The sequence below is a fragment of the Panthera onca genome, chromosome A3, assembly GCF_046562875.1.
Source record: "Panthera onca isolate mPanOnc1 chromosome A3, mPanOnc1 haplotype 2, whole genome shotgun sequence".
Classification (NCBI taxonomy): Eukaryota; Metazoa; Chordata; class Mammalia; order Carnivora; family Felidae; genus Panthera; species Panthera onca.
Window position 1 is genome coordinate 112,042,855 of NC_138341.1, and position 20,033 is coordinate 112,062,887.

At 49.6% G+C, this 20,033-nt stretch overlaps 1 protein-coding gene across 1 annotated transcript; it reads right to left on the reverse strand.

The window, feature by feature from the left end:
* Positions 1–1,860: 1,860 nt before the first annotated feature.
* Positions 1,861–18,409, reverse strand: CA3H20orf202 (chromosome A3 C20orf202 homolog). Its single transcript, XM_060614249.2, has 4 exons — positions 17,702–18,409; positions 8,035–8,275; positions 7,471–7,552; positions 1,861–3,834 (listed from the first exon to the last, which is right to left on the reverse strand). The coding sequence occupies exons 2-4, from the start codon at positions 8,100–8,102 to the stop codon at positions 3,601–3,603; spliced, it is 384 nt and encodes a 127-aa protein (XP_060470232.2). The 5' UTR covers positions 8,103–8,275; positions 17,702–18,409; the 3' UTR covers positions 1,861–3,600.
* Positions 18,410–20,033: the final 1,624 nt, after the last annotated feature.

Below are 20,033 nucleotides of genomic sequence, written 5' to 3' on the forward strand. Positions count from 1 at the left end.
GGAATACGTGATTTCCAGCCCAGCCCTCTAGGAGTCCACGCCGAAGACGCCACTTCCAGTCCAAGCCCTGATGCCCCAGCCACTGGGCTCAGTCAGACTTTGCTCTGACCGGGGATCAGGAACTGAACGTCGGTTCCAGATGCGGGGTCTTGGAGAGCAACCAATACCCCAGCAGAGGGGGAGGCTCAGGGGCTCCAGGTCTGTCTTCCTCGACTGGTGGAGGGGCGGTTGCCACGGGGTTTTGGTCTGGGGGCCCAGCTGTGGGAAGCCAGGAGAGGCAGAAGGCGCTGGTGGTTGGCCCTGGGCATGGCAGACCAGAGTCTTTCTACTTTAGAAAGACACACAGCCAGGCAGGTATCTCGTTCGATGATGTTTGCTAGCAGGCTTGTCTCTCTGTGATAGTCAGAGTTTCACAAATCAGGACACAATCACACAACAGTAATGACAAGCTGCCGTGTACTAGCCTTCTCAATGCTGGGTCCAGCGATTTCTGTGCATTATCTCATTTAGTCTGACAACCATCCTATGAGGTAGATATTATTATCGTCCCTTCTTTCTTTCAGATGAGGCTCAGAGAGGTTAAGTAACTAACTGAAAAAAGTAAGTCAATGGCGGAGCTGGAATGAGAACCCGGGTTAACACCCACATATGGAACCAGGAGCATGCAAGTTAAGATCCCAATGCCATACCACTTTGCACCCATTCTACTGACAGCGATGAAGAAAGTTGACAATACCAAGTGTCGGTGACAATGTGGAGCAACAGGGACTCTCAGACACTGCTGTGGGAGTGTGAGTGGCCCCCACGGTGGAAAACACGTGTCTCATACCGAACCTCCAATTCAACCCTCCATTACACGCCCTGGAGAAACTCTCGTTCCCGTGGACCGAGGGACATGAACACCAGTGATCCCAGCAGCACTGATGGGGATAGCCGGAACGGTGACAGCCAGAGCCAGGCAGGAGACAGAAGCCACTCCAGCTATTTTAAGGGAGAGATTTTAATATAGAGAATTGCTAACTAGGTATAAAGTTGTTAACTGGGTGACTAAAGGGTTATAAAAAGAACTCTAAGATATAATGAAGGTAGCGCTTGCAGGAAGCGTTTGCCGCCCCCAGGGCTGAGGGTAAAAAGAGAAGAGACTGAAATTATTAAAATATAGAAACAGAGGAGGAGCCCTGGGGAGTAAACTTCAGATATTTGAGAAGGGAGCTCTGCTCAGCTGGGGCTCATGTCTGGCACAGAAGGTTCAGATGAGGCAGGAACTCAGCTTTAGGGAAGGAGGCTCCGGGCCATCCGGAGCTGGTGTCTCTGGCTCTGGGGACAGGCCCCCCCCCCCACCCCCCCAGGGCCGGGCTCTAGAGCCTTGAAAAGGGAATCTGTGTAGTGAGATAAATAAGCACTTCTGCCTGGGTAGTGCTCCCTGGAGCTGGGGACCGCAGGCAGCTACAGAGAACAGAGATGAAAAAGTAAGTCTCTCCAGGCTCACCCTGCTTGCCGGTAAAGTCTAACAAAGTCCAACCCGGAGCGGCTGGTAACGCAGAGATGTGGTTTTCGGGGCCCCACCCCCAGCATCACAGAACAGGGTTTTTTTTTTTAAAGTATTTCTTTTTAGGGGCGCCTGGGGGATTTAAGCATCTGACTCTTGATTTCGGCTCAGCTCATGATCTTACGGGTCGTGGGTTTGAGCCCCACATGGAGCATGGAGCCTGCTTGGGATTCTCTCTCTCTCTCCCCCCTCTCTCTCTGCCCCTACCCCGCTCACACTCTATCTCTCTCAAAGTAAATAAATACACTTAAAAAAATTTTTTTTAAGTATTTATTTTCAGTTGTGGTAAAATATAACATAAAAGTTGCCATTTTAACCATTTTTCAGCATGCGGCTCAGTGATATCAAGTATATTCACAGTGTTATGGCCCCACCACCACCACCATCCAACCATAGAACTTTTCTCATCTTGCAAAACTGAAACCGTGGACCCTTTAAACAATAACTCCCCACTGTCCCTTCCCTAAGCTCCTGGCAGCCAATCTTCTACTCCCTGCCTCTATGGATTGACTACGCAAGGTGCCTCATACAAATGGGATCGTACAGTGTCCTTCTGTGACTGGCTCATTTCACTTAGCATCATGTCTTCAAGGTTCGCCCATGTTGTAGCACCTGCCAGAATCTCTTTCCTTTTCAAGGCTGATGGATATTCCATTTTAAGTACATACCACATTTTGTTTATCCTCTCAGCTGTGGGATAGAGAAGTCTTTTTTTTTATATTATCAAACACTGTATTGTATTAAAATCCCAGGTTAGTCTGACTGTAAGCATTGTACATACAACACATCCCCCCCCTTTGCCTCTGTATACAACAGCTTTACTTTTCCAAAGCCAGAAAAACAATATTCTAACAACATGCAAATCGATTCTCAAAAATAAAAAGGCTTACCAATCATTGGACCATCGTAACACAAGGCCTTTCACATTTTCACCTGCCTTATTTTTAAAGTCTTTCTTATAGGCAGATAGAACTTGTCAAAGTTATGACTCCAGCACTGCATACGACAGAGCGTTCTGTCACAGCCCAAACCTCATTGTCTGAGGTTACAGGACTGTTGCTGCCAATGCCGAGTGCGCAAAATGCCCTTTTCTTTAGTGTTTCTCTTTGCTTCTTTGAACATCTGGGTTGTATTCTTCAGGATCATTTCAGTTGCACATGAGGGCAGCCCTAGTCAAGTCAGCTTAAGCAGAAACAAATCGGGTGTGCGTGGTGGAGGATGTGGTGGTAGAATTTCCTGGTTTGTGTCACTGGAAAGAATGGAGGAGTAACTCGCACAATCAGGGACTAAAAAGAGCCAGCGCCCTTCCTCTCTGTCCATCTGTCCTGTGGCCCTTCCTCTACACCCCCCCTTTTTTTTTTTCCCTACTGAGGTCAAGTTTTCTTCACCTGGTAGGGAGAGCACATGGCCATTTGCAGCACTCCCCCGCCTTGCAACCTCAGTGGAAAGAACATCCAGATAGCGATCCCAGAGAAGGACTGTGATTGGCTCTGTTGAGTCACATGCCCTCCCGTTAGGCCAATCATGTTATTAGGGTGGTTATGAATCATTATTGGCCAGGCCTGGCCATAGGCCCATCCCTGTGGCTGGAGTGGTGACTGGGCCTGTTGCTTTCAGAGGGAGGAAGGTGAAGGCCCTCTGGGAAGACAGAAAACAACTATGGAGTCACTGTGGGGTGGGGAAGGGGCACTAATTTTCGCCAGGGCAACACCAAACATCCTCTGCGTGGAGCTCTTCCTTTGTCTTGACAATCGCCTTGTGAGAAATGCCCAAGGGTAGGATTACTGCTTGCCAGAGGCCACGAATCCACTGGTGTTCACACCCAATATCTTATTTGTGCCTCACCAAAAACCCTGATGAGCCACTGAAAAGGAACCAATGCCACGGAGAAGTTGAGTGATGGGTTCAAGGACGCATAGCGGATGAGGGCAGAGAGGAACCCAGAGCCCTGGCTCCCCGACTCCCATTCCAGTGCTCTCTTCCAGCAGCATCACAGTCAAAAGCTTGGACAAGCAGGGGGAGAGTTCAAGCCCGGCCTCGGGCCTGGCCAGTCAAGGGAGGGAGCTTCGCCGGCTGTCTGCCCCTCGGAGGAGCTGGGCCAACGCCTTGGAGGAGATGGAGGGGCAGCCCCGGCTTTCAGAGCCTGCTCGAGCTCTGATGGGGGACGTCCCTCTGCTGGACGTGGCATCGTCCCAGTGAGCACTCTTAGCACGCAGTTCCTCCAGGACCCTGTGAAGATGCCTCAGTGTGAGCAGCAGTCTCTGGTCCTGAACCTGCATCTCAGCCTAGGAGAGAGAATGAGGGTGAGGGGGCTGGGCAGTCCCCAGAAAGCCTGTTCCTGTCGCTGGCTCCCTGGACACAAACCCACAACCTCTCAGGAGCCCTGTCCACCAAAGCCTCAGTTTCTTCATCTGCAAAGTGGAAGGCACTTGCTTCCCTTTCAAGGCTCTCAGGAGGACTGAATGCGTTTGCCCGTGCTCTAAAATACAACATGCTCAACTACCAAGCTCTGTGAGAACCTTCATCATCGTCATGGTTAAAAAAAAATTTTTTTTAATGTTTATTTATTTTTGAGAGAGAGAGAGAGAGAGAAAGCATGAGTGGGGGAGGAGCAGAGAGACAGAGAGGGAGGCACAGAATCGGAAGCAGGCTCCAGGCTCTGAGCTGTCAGCACAGAGCCCGACGCGGGGCTCGAACTCACCAGCTGTGAGATCATGACCTGAGCTGAAGTCGGATGCTCAACCGACTGAGCCACCCAGGCGCCCCAAATGTTATTCTTATTCACAGCCCCACTCTATGCCTTAATCCTCACTGCAACAAACAAAGCACTTTATAGGCATTAAAGTGAAAGCGACTTCGTGTTAAAACAAAGTAGAGTATACCTTGCAAGCAGGCGGGAGGAGCCCTTTGAAACAGCGATTCTCAACATAAGGTCCAGGGAAAGCTTGGGTCCCCAAGCTTGGGGACCCAAGCTCCCCTCAGGGAGGTCAAAACTACTTTCACTACAATCCTAAGACATGATTTGCCCTTTCCCTTTCATCTTCTTATGAACATAGAGTGGAGTTTTCCAGAAGGTACATGACACATGATATGGCATTTGATGGCATGCATAAGCGGTAAGAGAATCCAGCAAATTTCTATTGTAATGAGCATACTATTGTTTGGGTTTTTTAAGTTTTATTTAGTTTGAGAGAGAGAGAGCATGAGTGGGAGAGAGGCAGAGAGACAGAGGATCCCAAGCAGGCTCCGCACTCCCAGCGTGGAGCCCGAGGGGGGGGGTTCGAACTCACGAACCCTGAGATCCTGACCTGAGCTGAAGTCGGTCGCCCAACCAACCTATCCACCCAGGCGCCCCTACGATCGTGTGTGTGTGTGTGTGTGTGTGTGTGTGTGTGTGTGTGTGATGCATTAAGTAAACACTTGGCATTTCTCAGTTTGGGCTTCTCATTCTGTCAACACTGGTCAGCGTAACTCACATGATAAGATGTTAAAACTTCACTTTTCTGACTGGGTAATTCTTACACACGATACAAAATTGCAAAGCCACAAAGGGGCATGTGGTGTAAAGTTTCCCCCACGTCCTCCCACCCCATGCTGCATTTCAGTCTGCTCCCCCAAAAGGCACCCCGGGGAATGGCGTCCCTACTGTCTGTCTGTCCGTCTGTCTGTCCCTCCAAGAGGTAATTATTAACATTACTTCTCCATTAGGGGAGTATTTTCTTGTCATGACAAATTATGTCACCAATGTGAATGGAAAGCCACCACAGGCGAGCAGCAGTGGTCCCAACAGAGTAGAGAGAAAACCACCTTCTGAGAACACGGAGGCTCCCCAGCGCCACCTCTTCCTTGATGTTGGGGAAAACCTGAAGTCTGTGTTGTTGTTTTTTTTAATTGTAGGGTTTTCCTGATACACGTTGCCATCCAATCTTTGGCACCAGCTTCAAGCACGGGCTCCTGAGAACGCAGTCAGGCACACGGCGTGGCCGCAGTGTTAGGGGAGGTGGGAGACTCAGTGCCTTTGGACTTGGCCGGAAACCCTGAGCAAACCGGCTTCAACAGGAGGCGGGGGTCCCACTCACCGGGCGAGGGGTCCTGGGGGCTGGAGCTCTGCACTGAAAGCTCTTTCCTGCCTCTGAAATGAATGGCCCTTAGTCATCAGACTGGTTTGCTTTGGCACAGTTCTCTCCCCTCTTTCAGGTCCCACCAGGTATTTGGGGCTTCCGTGATCCCCATCACGTAAGGGCCACGGGAGGCGGGAGGGCCCTGGACTTTTCGTCTATGGTAGCGAGTGTTACCACTCTGCTCCCTCTGCCACGCCAAGTCACTGTCCAGGGCTGATCCTTCCCTGCTGGTCAAGTGAAGCCTCTTGGCTGGGCTCCAGGGGTGTCGTTATGGAGTTATGCGACTCCCTGTGATAGAAGGCAAAATCGGCTTGACGGGGCAATTTACAAGACCGGGATCGGCAGGTGGAGACTCAAGGCTCCCGTCTCTTGGCATCATGTGGAGTGAGGTGCTTGGGCCTGGGAGGCTTCCCCCAGCCCTGCCTTGTTTTTCCTCTTTATGTGGTGAGAGAGAGGTACCTTAGCAGGTGGAAATCGGACTTTGGGTTCAGGCACCAAGCAGACTCAGCGTGGGTGCCCAGGGTTCAGGGGAGCATAGGGAAGGCCCCTGCCCAGCCTCTGGATCCCTGGGGACTGTGAGAAGCTGCAGCTCCCACTGATGGAGTGTCCCCCCCCCCCGCCCCCGCGCCACAAGAAGCCCTACTGGGTCAGCCCCTCCCACTGGGGTGAGGACAAGTTTGGGTCCCAGCTGGCCTGTTACCTGGCAACCGAGAAGGTCATTTTTGGACAATCCCACCTGTCCCTCCCCTGACTAAAAAGCTGGGCTATTGGGATCCAAACCTTGGGTGCCTTCTGAGATTCCCTGAACCACTTCTTTCTCTCTCTTGGCCGGTGTCCTCATGAGCTCTGGGGCATCCCTCTGTTTTTGGACTTGGAGAAAACAGCACGAAGAGAGGCATAAGGCCTGGCTTCCGGAGCAGCCAGCAAGGAACCAAGTAACATAATCCATGAATTCAGGAGGGGTAATGCCCAGGGGGTGGACCTTTACCCACAGGAAACAGGAGACAGGAGTGAGCTGGGCAAGTACAGTTTCTCCTCTGTCCCCTTCCCCCAGGGTGCAGATTCCCCTTTAACCCCTGCATCCTGCAGAGAACATTGTGGCCAGGAAAACCAGCTGCGGAGAGAGCACTGGGCCTCTTGAGGTTCCTTCCGAAGTGGTGGCCTGCTTGGTGACACAGTGCATCGCCTCACATGGCATCGCCCTTTGCCACCACCCCCTCTTTCCCTCGTTCTCACCTCTCTAGGCTGCGCCTCCAAATGTATCGTTCGTATCCCAATCCTTGTGCAGGTTTCTTCTCTCTAGAGGGCCCCGGGCTAGGACAGTGGGTGTGCCCAACCTCCCCCTACCCCCCACCCCCCGGGGCGAGGCTTGTGATAGCCAAGAAGACACTAAGGGAATTACACCTGCCTCCTTACCAAACTATGACAGTAACCCCAGCAATGTCGGTTCTATTGCCATCCCATTTGTATGGTAAGGAAATTGAGGTTTACAGGGGTCAAGTCACTTGCTGGAGGCCACACAGCAGCAGAGCTGGGCGCGATCCCAGGACTCGGTGTAATCCTAAGGCCAGTCTGGCCAGCACTGCACCCAGAGCCTCCTCCTATGTAGGCCACGACCTACTTATCCCAGCACCTGAGACGGCGATTGTGTGCTTCATGGCTGGTATCAGAGGGGAACCTGCGGGGCCTATCCCCTGGTTCCAGGCTCTGCCCCCCGACAAGGGGCCCTAGGAGGGGGGCCCAGGGAACCTAGGAAGATATGGGTGGAGTTGTCAGGTAAAAAGAAATGCGAGGTCTTACCAGCTCTTTTCTCAGCCACTCCAGGGTCTGCCCAAGACTTGGGGTTGGCTCTTCTGCTGTTTCCATCTCAGTGTCCTTGGAGGAGACCTTGATACTGACCCGGTGATGGGCCCGAGGGGCCTTTGATTTGTACAGTCTCCTACCTGCTTCAAGCAGGGAGCAGGGTCTGCCTCAGTCACTGAGGATGGAGTTAATGAGAGCAGGAAGTGGCTTACGTTGGAAAATGTGGCTGGTTTTTTTTTTTTTTTTTTTTTTTTTTTTTTTTTTTTTTTTAAAGGGCTTCAGTGCTCTGAAGGAGGGAAGGAAGGAGACCACTGGGGTATGGGCACCTCAGTGCCCAGTGGTTCCGGAATCCAAGGTCTGACGCCAAGAGGATCATAGTGACTGTAAAGCTTTAAATAATGACAATTATTACTATATTATTAATGATTAATTAATAATTATGAGACTAGGTGGCTCTTTCTGAAGGCTGGGTTTGCTCTGAGTGCTTTATATATATCTGATCCCATTTGGGGCAGATACTGCAGTCATGTCCCTAATCCCCTCCCTCCGTCCTCACCTCTCCAGAGTCTCAATAAAGGGACATCTTCACTTTCCAGGTCCCCTTGCTCCTGGGGTGTGCTTGCTCCCATTTCTAGAAAAGGAGATCAAAGCGGAAATCTGCTGTTAGACTTCTAAGAAAACTTATCTTCCTGATAAAAGGAAAAATGTCAATGAAGCTCCCTCTTGTACTCCTACTGTCTTCTCCTTCCTTCAGCCTGGAATGTGGATGTGATGCCTGGAGCTACGGGAATCGTTTTGCAACCTAAGACAGAGACCAAAAAAATCGTGGAGACATTAGAAACCACTGAGCCACAGAATCACCAACAGCATCTGCCTATTATGTGAGACGATAAAACTTCCTTTTTAATTGGGCAAACACAGGCCAACAGATACACCATTTATTCTTCACAACATACTGTGAAGTGGGTATACTTTAGTTGTTTCTTTCAACAAACACGTATTGACATTACTACATGCCAAGTTCTGCTCTCGGCTTTGGGGATATGTCCCCGAATCAAATGTCCTGGAGGACATCATAGTGGATAGAGAAAACAGTGATCACATTGATATTATGATGAAAATACACAGGATCTATGCCTACATAGAGTTTAAAATAACTTATTCTGTCCACATGAACAAGGTACCCCAAACTAAGAATTAACATGGCGGTCCCAGATAAAGAGCAGAGGGGACCAGAAAAACTCATTTCAGGGGGATTTGCCCTCAAGCCAGGCTGCACAATCTGTCCACAAAGCTTCCCTCCAGAGGACTTCAGAATTCAGAATTACGAGACGCACAAGGAAACCATCAACCATAAGGGAGAGTCAGCAGACGCCATCGACGGCAGGGTTAGGCCCCTCTTTTCCGAGCAACTTCAAAGGAAGACAACCACAAAGTATTTTGCAAAGAATTAAATTCGTACAAGAAAGAATAAAAAGATAAGGAAAAAGCACCGTTAAAAAGGCAGACTCGGGGCACCTGGGTGGCTCAGTTGGTTAAGTGTCCGACTCTTGATTTTGGCTCAGGTCATGAGCCAAATGAATAAACATGAAAAATAAATAAAAAAATTTTTTTAAAAGGCAGATTCAAAAAAGAACTAAATAGAATTTATAGAAGCAAAAATGAAGGCAAACGTGTATAAATGAAAGAAAAAAAGAGTGTACCTTTGGAGTAGTCCCAGAAGACAGAGCGAGGGTAGTGAGTACAGGACCTAGGGAGGCAGCCTGGGACTCCGTGGGAGGAAACTTCTGCATAGAATTCTGCCAAGCTGGCATTCAGTGGAGTGCCCAGGGCAGTCTGGATGCTGAGGGAAGGGGAGGAGCTCCACTGGCTTGGAGGCGGGACCTGGAGCTCCTTCCAAGCATGAGATGGACCAGACAGGAAAGGGTGGCCATTCAGGAAGCCAGGACCCCTGGGTTGTAAACCCAGCTCTACCAAACTTTGTGTGTGAACTTGGACCTCATCCTTTCCATCTTAGGTATAATGAGATTCAAAGTAGTTACTAAATTGAGTTGTAAGAAATGTCACATTTCTTGTGCCCTGGGGTTTACAGCCTGAGATGCATTCTGCCACACGCAGAACAGATTTTGGGTGCAATTTCTCCTGGTTCCGTGGTCACTCTTTAGAACCGGAGAGGGTCCAAGAAACTCTCGTCTGCCACGTTGGCCAGAAACAATGTCTTCCAGGCTGTGTGTCCCATGACCCTGTAGTGCCCCCAGCCGGAGGCAGCCATCTACAGATGGGACAGGACAGGGTGGTTTGTGGGTCACGGTGTGAAAGGAGCTGAGTCCGTGGTGGTGACCAAATGACCCAATCAGATCTTCTCTCTGAGAAGGTGAATTTGCAAAGATGGACAATCCAAAACTGGATTCTGTAACAAAGCTCTCCAAAACTCCATCCCTTCAAACAGCAGTCATTTATTTTCGCTCTTGAGTTTGCGGGTCGACTGGGATGGTCTGCGGACCTGCAGCCCCGAGCCCGCTTTGTGGAATCACTGGGTTACTGGGCCATGTTTTCCTCTTGGCAATGGCAAAGGGTAAGAGGGCCAGTGGAACCATACAAAGCCTCTTAAAGCCTAGACTCGGGACTGCCACTGTTTTCTTTGCCACGTGCCACTGGACAAAGGGAATCACCTGGCCAAGCTCAAGGTTAAGAGGCAGGGATGTGCACTCCACCTACAAAGAGATCCTGGCGAGCATGTGGAGTTAGGGAGGAGTGGAGAAGAGGGAGCGCCAATTCTAGACCAGGAAGGAAGTTAGTTCAGGAGGGGGGCCCTGGACCTTGGGGGGGGCCCAGAGGGAAGGCGGCAAGCAGAAACCAGGAAGTGGCAGGAGCTGGAGGCAGAAAGAATTGCCATGGCAGTGGCAGGAGGCACGGAAAGAACCAGAGAGATGGTGGTTTCGGAATGACGGTTGAAGGATAATCTAGGACCACCAACATTTATTGACCTTCTGCTCTAGACCAGGCATCACGCTAAGCCCTTGACATACAGAACTCCGTTTCATCCTCAAAATCTTATGGCCGCAGTTCCCAAACCATATGCCAAGGCACCCCAAGGGACTGCAGAATACTCACGGGGGCACTGCGAAATATTTTTAAATTTTGAGGGAGATACAAAAACCTCTAGTGGCTACTGGACAAGCTATTAAGGTGTTTGAACCAGATGTTTAACAAACAGCCCTTAGGTGTTTCTTTGAGCCTGGCACACTGTGAAGAAAATACTGAGCTTTGGGGTTAACAAACAGCCCTTAGGTGTTTCTTTGAGCCTGGCACACTGTGAAGAAAATACTGAGCTTTGGGGCGCCTGGGTGGCTCAGTCGGTTAAGCGTCTGACTTCGGCTCTGGTCACGATCTCGCAGTTCGTGAGTTCGAACCCCGCATCGGGCTCTGGGACGCCAGCTCGGGGCCTGGAGCCCGCTTCGGATTCTGTGTCTCCCTCTGTCTGCCCCTCCCCTGCTCACGTTCTCTCTCTCTCTCTCTCTCAAGAATAAACAAACATTAAAAATTTTTTAAAAAATTACTGAGATGCTAAGGGTGCTGTGAACTTCTGCCTGTAAGGTCAGTACCATTGTTCTCTGCACTTCATAGTTGGTCATAGATAGATCCTATTATCAACCTCTTTTACCGATGAGGAAACTGAGGCTCAAAGTGGCATGGATTTTTCTAGGATCAACCAAGCAGGTGAACAACAGGGCTGGAACGAGAACCTGTCCTCCCTGGCCTGCATGGGAGGATCTTGCTTGATGTTACAAAGTAGTGGGGGGGGGGGTCGTGCAGGGGCTCAAGCCAGGCCATGTTCTGTCCCCCTGGGCAGGCCCGGTGGCTTCTCTGCCCGACACAGTAGTGGTGTTGATAGGAGCTCTTGGCACTTAGAATCTGACGCTCTGTCCTTGGCCTTTAGCACTGATGCCTCATCACCCTGGAAAGCCATTTCTCGTGGTTAACTCGTTTTGATGCATTTTCATTGATTTTTAATCCCACTCTCAAGATGCTGGCTCATAGCACATTTCACTTCACAGACGCAGCAAGGCTTGGCACACAGGGATAAGTCTGGTGGAGCCGGGAGGCCCGGAAAGGGAGAAGCTTAAATCCCTGAGGGGGGGGGGGGGAGAGGTCCTCACCAAATAAAAAAGCCAGAATGGCCATCCATTCATCATCCATGGGCAGCTAATAACATGGCTTCCATGTGCCAAACCCTCCACTGGGTGCCGTGGGTATATACTGGTGAGCAAGAAAGACCACGCACGTGACCTCTGGGGCTTATAAGGTCCATTAGCAATCAGAGGGTTCGAAAATTGTTCTTTATACTACAAGAATGGCATAGATATAGATGTAGATATAGATATAGATATAAATTAGGTATATAGATATAGAGGATATAGATATAGATATAGATATAGATATAGATATAGATATAGATATAAATTAGGTATATAGATATAGAGGATATAGAGGATATAGACATAGATATATAGATATAGATATAGATATAGATATAGATATAGATATAGATATAAATTAGGTATATAGATATAGAGGATATAGATACAGATATAGATATAGATATAAATTAGGTATATAGATGTAGAGGATATAGACATAGACATAGATATAGATATAGATATAGATATAGATATAGATATAGATATAAATTAGGGATATAGATATAGAGGATATAGACATAGATATAGATATAGATATAGATATAGATATAGATATAGATATAAACATAGACATAGATATAGATATAGATATAGATATAGATATAAATTAGGTATATAGATATAGAGGATATAGATATAGATATAGATATAGATATAGATATAGATATAGATATAGATTAGGTATATAGATATAGAGGATATAGATATAGATATAGATACAGATATAGATTAGGTATATAGATATAGAGGATATAGACATAGATAGATATAGATATAGATATAGTTATAGATATAGATGATATAGATGTAAATAGACATTGAATGAATGAATGAATTTGCAGATGAAGAAACTGCTCCACCGGAAATGTGAATTGCCCATGCAAGTCAGCAACTATGGTAAAGCAGGGTGTCCCTCAATATCCCTTCTTCCGTTCACACATGGCAAAAGACTACATTCCCAGACTCCCTTGCAGGTGTAAATGTGGCCACGTGACTCAATCCTGGAGGATGGGACAGGAATGGAACTGGTGGGTGCAATCTCTGGGCTGTGCCCTTAAGAAGAAGGCGGAGGAAGGTTCCTGCCCCCTCCCCTTGTCCTCCTGCGGATTGGACGTAGTGAGTGGTCGGAAGGGCTGGAGGTGGAGCAGAGGCTTGGACCACAAGGTAGAAGATGGCAGAGCAACAAGATAGAAGGAACCTGGGTCTCTTGTGATCGGTGAAGCCACCAGCCAGCCTTAACTGCCAAGTGCACTTTAACATGAGAGAGAAATCAGGTCATGATTGTTCCGGGTCTCTTTATTACAGGAGTTAAGCCAGTGTCCTATAAAAACAGCAGCAGAAGCCGGGCCCTTGATTTCCCCTCCGTTACGTCCTTTCCGCAATCTCCTCCCACCTATGTGTTTTATTTTCTCACACACGTTTTCTTGGCCATGACCTGATCTGCTCCTCTGTGAAGTTCGCAAGCACGTGCGAACATGCCAACCACAGGGAGCACAAGAATGGAGTACAGCTGGCTTGGGGGGCCCGACACCCCCTCTCCTTCTGTGGCTGCGTGTCCCCTTCCAGCAGGCCCCCACTTGGGCCCAGACAAACAAGACCGGTAATCCATCTCTTGTCTGCTGCCTGCGCCCTGTATCTCTGCATTCGTAGGTCCCCGAGCCCGGGCCTGGCACCCCGCGTCCTGTAGCAAATGCTCCCCGAGCCGTGTCCATATCCTCTCAACACCCACCTTCTCCGTATGTGTCCAGGCCTCCTACCGCAAAGCACGCCTGACCCTCTGCTTCGGAAACGTGCTTGACCTGTGCGGAGGACCTGTACGGACCGGAGCGCGGGAACAGCCCTCCGCAACGACAAGCCGCGGTCAGTGGGTAGAGACGTCCCTTCCCTCGGCGCTCGGGAATCCAGCTGGACTGAGCCTCAGCTGCCCACAGCGATCACAGGCTCGTCGATGCACCTGCAGTGTGTTAGAAGCCTTCCCTTCTCTCTCACTTTCCCATTCCATCCGCTGCGCCCCCTGGGACCACCTCCCAAATAAGCCCCTTGCCCTCAAAGTTTTGTCTCAGGTCTGCTTCTCAGGGAACTGAGGCCACAATACGTCCTATCCTCGGGTGCCCTGTCCACATGGGTCCCGTGCATCTCTTTCTGAGCACACCTGTGCTGCCCTTGAGTGTCCTATGCGTGGTATACTAGCCCCTGGTACACAAGTGCCCCGTATACGTGTGCCTTACACACACCTGTCCCATATCCAGGCATCACAGTCCTACATCCCTACCTCCTAGGTCAGGGGCGTGTGGCCCCTGCCCCCAACGAGGTGGTGGAGACTCAAGTGAAGCAGAATGAGACAGGGGGAAGAAGGCCCCCTTGACCCCAGCTGGCCTTGGGGGCGACTCGGATGCAAGTTGCCTGGTTCTTCCGAGCCCCGGTTCCCTCTCCTGGTGAATAAGCTCCAGCTCTAAGCTGTCCTGGGACCAGGGAAGATGACCCAGCACGGGGACTGGTGGCACGCAGGAGGTGCTCCATCAAAGCCCCCCCTCTTTTTTTCCTGGGCCCACCTTCTCCCGAGGGGTGCTTTAAATGCAGCTAACCCAGTGCCTCCAGCGCCCGGAGCCCGTGCTGGCCTGGGGAGAAGGACCCGTGGATGAGAGAAGACGAGGTCCCTGTCCTCACGGAGCTGCCAGGTGGAGGGGCTCGCTTTTGCAGAGCCTGGGGATAGGACTCTCCATTCCCCTTCTTTTTTTCTCTCCAGGGCAGGGAGAAATCACAGCACCCAGGTTTTTCACTCCCCAAGGCCGGGAGCTTCAGACTGACCAGGTGGAGAGGAAGGAAAAGAGGGCCGAGGTGGCTGAAGAGGTAGGTGTGTGTGTGTGTGTGTGTGTGTGTGTGTGTGTGTGCGCGCTCTCTCTCTCTCTCTCTCTCCAGGGCCTGATGCATACACGGCCACCACCTCATTTCCTCCGGTCCCTGAACTGTGTCCCATTACCGTGATATCAGAGCCACTCCCTAAAAGCATCAGAGCTCCAGGAAAACCAGGTGAGCCAGGATGGTACCAGAAGGTAAATATAAAACGAGTGAGCCAACCCAAACACCAGAACTCAGCAAGATGCCCAGAGACGGACGAAAGTGAGTGCGGTAGGGCACAGTAGGATGTGGCTGGAACTTGAAGTCTATCTGAGGTCCCCAAATCAATCTGGAAGTCAGAGGCCCTTGGTTCTGGTTGTACTTCTGCTAATCCTCAGTGTGGCCATAGGACAACCTTTTTTCTCTTTGGCCACTCATGTATTTTCTTTCTTTTTTTTTTTTTTTTAATTTTTTTTAATGTTTGTTCATTTTTGAGAGACAGAGTGTTAGCGGTGGGGGGGGGGGGTGGCGTGGGGAGGGGGGCAGAGATACAGGGAGACACAGAATCCGAAGCAGGCTCCAGGCTCCCAGTGGTCAGCACAGAGCCCGACGCAGGGCTTGAAGTCACGAACCGCGAGATCATGACCTGAGCCGAAGTCGGACGCCCAACCAACTGAGCCACCCAGGCGCCCCCACTCATGTACTTTCTTCTCAATTTTTGCCTACTACCTCTACATTGATTTACTTATACTGTATATGTCTTTAAACTGACCATATTAGAGAGGAATGGTTCCCCTGACAGAAAATCCCAACTAATAGTGTTTCCATAAGATAGGGGTTTATTTCTCTCTCAAATAAAAGTTTGGGAAACTATTCCATGATCATCTGGGATCCAGATTCCTTCAATTTTGTTGCTTCTCCATCCTAATGTGCTTCCACCTCATGGTGCAAACTGGCTGCACAAGCTCCAGCTATCAGGTCTGTATCCCGGCAGCAGGAACAACAAAAGAAGAGAAGGAGGGCATATCCACTTCCTTTGAGAACACTCAATACATGGAGTGCCTGTGTCGCTCAGTCAGTTAAGGGTCTGACTCTTGATTTTGGCTCAGCTTGTGAGATCAAGGCTGGCATCAGGCTCTGCTCTGGGTGTGGAGCCTGCTTAAGATTCTCTCCCTTTGTCTCTCTCTCTCTCTCTCCCTCCCTCTCTCTGCCTCTCCCCCTCGGCCCCTCCCCCACTCGCACATGTGCGCGCTCTCTCTCTCTCAACCCCTGCCCACCCCCCACAATACATTTTGCCCACACACTACCTCCTCTGATAGTCTAATGGCTTAGTGTCCATTTGGTCACATCTAACTGCAAGGGAGGCTGGGAAATGGAATCCTTATTCAAAGGGCACTGTGCCAGGTGCCCTTTCCCAGTGGGAGAAAGGGAGAGTAAATATTAGAGGAAACCAGCAGACTATGTTGCCCCAACTTTTATAGAGACTCATATTTTCTTCTGTTTCACCCTAAGCTACATTATCCACAATATCTCTGGTTTCATGAACTAGTTATATATTTTCTAAAACACATTAAAATAAATACCTCGCCATACACACACACACACACACACACACACACACAAATACACGCACACACACACAGATATCTGTGTATAGATATAGATACACTCTAGAGGTGCGAGACTGTTACCATCCCCGGTGATCTGTGCCTGTTGGTATTCATACCCTTATGTAGACCCCTCCCCTAGACTCTGGACTAGACTGTCACCTGCACTAAAGCAACAGAATACAGCAGAAGTGACAGTGTGCCTGTTTCAACCCTCAGCTTTAAGAAGCTCCAACAGCTTCTTCTTTCGTACCCGGGGGAGAGTCGAGGGCCATTATCAAATCTCTGACCACCTTGAGACCGCCATTGTGTGAGGAAGCCCAAGCTAATTATCTAGCGACCACGTGGAAGAGAACAGAACAATCCAGCTGACACCTGACAGTGAGAACCAAGTCCCACATACGTGGTGATGTCTGAGTGTTTCCGGCCACCTCCCAGCTGTCTGGACCGTTCCAGCTGGCACCAGGTAGAGCAGAATTGAGCTGTCCCTGCTGAGCCCAGCCCAAAACTGAGCAAATAGATGGTGGTTTTCTTTTAAGCTGTTAAGTTCTGGGATGGTTTGTTATGCAGCAATATATAACTAAAACACATTTATCTATAGAACACCTAAAATCACGTTATGCATCATTGCTCTTTTGGAAAATGCTGGATTAAGTGGTGCTCTAATGTTCTAGAAGAGCGCACACTCTCTCTCTCAGACTCAGATATCACCAGATAGATGCACAAACAGGAAACTGATCGAAGATTGTGGCATGCCAACACGACCACAATAATCTCCCAAAGGGTCTCTGTTTCTCTCTTGTCCCACCTGGGAGTAGCTGAAGAGAGAACGTTTTTAAAATGCAGATCTGATCACAGCACTCTCCTGCTTACCACCACGGCAGTGTGCAGAAGGGGTCTCCTCAGGTGTGACTACACACTCAGATTCCACAGATGACCACGAGCCACACTTGACGTTGACCTACTCTGAAGGATGCAGGACAGGAACCTTAGCTTGCTAGCGAGGCACTCGAAGAATGCTAGCACCAGGCACTTCTGTCAGTGGGGGCCTCATGGGAGCCAATACCTTTGCACCTGCCGGGTGATACGAGTCACCATCCTCAGGAAGCCCAAAGTACGATTTGCCACCAAGTAGTTATCATTCCTTTCAGTCCAGATGTAGTTTACCAATCTCTCTTCCTGTTTTTATTTAAATTATTATTTAAACAATTTTTTTGATGTTTAGTTTATTTTTCAGACAGAGAGAGACAGAGCATGAGCGGGGGAGGGGCAGAGAGAGAGGGAGACACAGAATCGGAAGCAGGCTCCAGGCTCCGAGCTGTCAGCACACAGCCCGACGCGGGGCTCGAACTCACAGAGGGTGAGCCGAAGTCAGACGCTCGACCGACTGAGCCACCCAGGAACCCCTTAAATTATTTTTTTAGAACAATTTTAGATTTATAGAAAAACTGGGAAGGTAGTATAGAGAGTTCCCATATATCTGGCGCCCAGTTTCCTTATTATTAACGTCTCACGTTAGTACAGGACGCTGGTTACAATGAATGAACCAATACGTTATTAGTAGCTAATGTCCATACTTACTCAGAGTTCCTTAGTGTTCACCAGTGTCCTTTTTCTGCCCAGGATACCACACAACATGCCTCTTTAGGCTCCTCTTGGCTGTGACAGTTCCTCAGGCTTTCCTTGTTTTGGATGACCTCGACAGTCCTGAGAAGTGGTCAGGCATTCTGCAGAATGTGACTCAACTGGGATTTGTCTGATGTTTATCTCATAAGTAGACTGGGGTTGTGGGTTTGGGGAGGAGGAACACTGAGGTAAAGTGCCATTCCCATGACATCGTATCAAGGGTACATGCTAGCAACACAACTGGCTGATGTTGACCTTGATCATGCGGCTGAGGTAGTCAGTTGGTCATGCTTCTCCCCTGTAAACTTACCCCCTCTTCCCTCTTCCCACCGTACTCCCTGAAAAGTCACTATGCTCAGCTTACACTTCACTGGGGAGTTATGTTCCCCCTCCTTGGGGATGAAGTTATCTATACATTTGGAATTCTGTGTGGGAGATTGATCTCTTCTCCCCTCCCCCTTTTTGTTTTCGTTGGTCATACTTCAGGTTTATGATCCAGTACTGCCTTATTTTATTTGTTCAAAATTGTCCAGCTTTTGAAAGCTCTTTCAGCTGCCCCCTATATCCTTTGGCACACCCCATCAATGTGTGTGTGTGTGTTTATGTATTGCGTGTTTTTTGTATTGAAGGACTTCCTTACTTCCCGGCATTCTAACGCACCCCATGCTCATCTTGTGTATGTCCTGTTCCAGTCCCAGAATCAGCTGTCTCTCCCTGATTCCTTATGTTGGTGAACGGTATTGGAGACCAAATCTGGGGACCACATGTGCTCACTGCTGTGCGCTATCACTGTCCAGGCACCTGTTTACCTACCTGGGTGCATACACATATTTATAAGCATTTCTACATGTAATCTTCTGCATCTAAGTTAAGCTAAACAGGAGTTCCTACTGATAGCTCCAATTCTAATCAATTACCATATGGCTCGTTCCAGCCTCTTCCTCAGGGGTCATTTTTATCATAGCAATGTTGCCTAGTAACATAGTGGACATATGTTTATCTGTTTCCAAGGAAACAGAGCTAGATAGTTAACCAAAGGTCAAATTCTCCTGCAAAAGAGGAAAAGGTTTTGTTAACCCTTTACTCACACGGATCAGTGGTTCTCACTGCTTGGAGGGTGAGAACAAGCTTTGGCCCGCGAGTGAGCGAGCGAGCGAGCGGGCGCTGCAGTGACCTGGCTTGCCGACGGTCCGGAGTAGATAAATGCTATGGAGAAAAATTCAGAGTTAAGGAGTAAAGGGAGCTGGGGCACTGCTAGTTTTTTAAATGTTTATTTATTTATTTATTTTATTTTTATTTAAAAAAAATTTTTTAATGTTTATTTATTTTTGAGACAGAGAGAGACAGAGCATGAACAGGGGAGGGGCAGAGAGGGAGGGAGACACAGAATCCGAAGCAGGCTCCGGGCTCCGAGCCTTCAACACAGAGCCCGACGCGGGGCTTGAACTCACAGTCAGTGAGATCATGACCTGAGCCGAAGTCGGATGCTTAACCGACTGAGCCACCCAGGCGCCCCTATTTATTTCTTTTAGAGAGAGTGGGGAGAGGGGGGGAGGTGGGGTGGGAGGGGGAATCCCAAGCAGCCTCCACACTCAGCATGGAGCCCAATGCGGGACTCGATCCCACGACCCAGACCCTGGGATCGTGACCTAAGCTGAAATCAAGAGTCGGACGCTCAACCGACTGAGCCACCCAGGCTCCCCGGCACTGCTAGTTTTAAAAGGATGGTCTGGGCAGGTGTCTCTGAGAAGGTGACATCTGACCAAAGACTTGAAAGACGTGGGGGAGTGAGCTCTGGGGATGTCAGGCAGCACAGTGTCCTGGGGAAGAAGGAATGGTAAAGGCAAAGGCTCTGAGGCAGGACTGTGCATGACCGCGGGAGGGGACCACGGGTGCTTTATAGGGAGGTCTTTATGGGGAGGTCTGACACCACAGCTGGCTTCCCCTCAAAGTCCCGAATGAGAGGCCAGGCCTGTGAGGTCAGGGAGACACTGAACCCTCTTCATTCCTGAGGTCCCACCCAGGTCTCCACCACACCAGCCTCAAAGGCCCAGGCACCCAGCTTCCAGGGCCGCCTCTGCAGTCCTGGCTGACTATGGACCGCACAGGCCTTTGGAGCAGGACAGGTCAGGCTCTCCCACGAGGTGGCCGTGGCGCCAGGACAGGGTAACCTATCTGCCGGTCCTTCTAGGTGGCGGCCCCCAGCTGATCTTCTGGAAGCTCCTACAGCCTGCATTTTTATCCTGCATTTTTAGGATCCCACCCCCAGGTAAACACTGAGGCTCAC

Coding starts and splice junctions, on each gene's coding strand:
- CA3H20orf202 (XM_060614249.2), bottom strand. CDS start 8,102: ATGGGAGCAAGCACACCCCAGGAGCAAGGGGACCTGGAAAGTGAAGAT. Junction 7,553..8,034: donor GTCCCTTTATTGAGACTCTG/GAGAGGTGAGGA, acceptor TATCAAGGTCTC/CTCCAAGGACACTGAGATGG. Junction 3,835..7,470: donor AGTGGCTGAGAAAAGAGCTG/GTAAGACCTCGC, acceptor TCTCTCTCCTAG/GCTGAGATGCAGGTTCAGGA.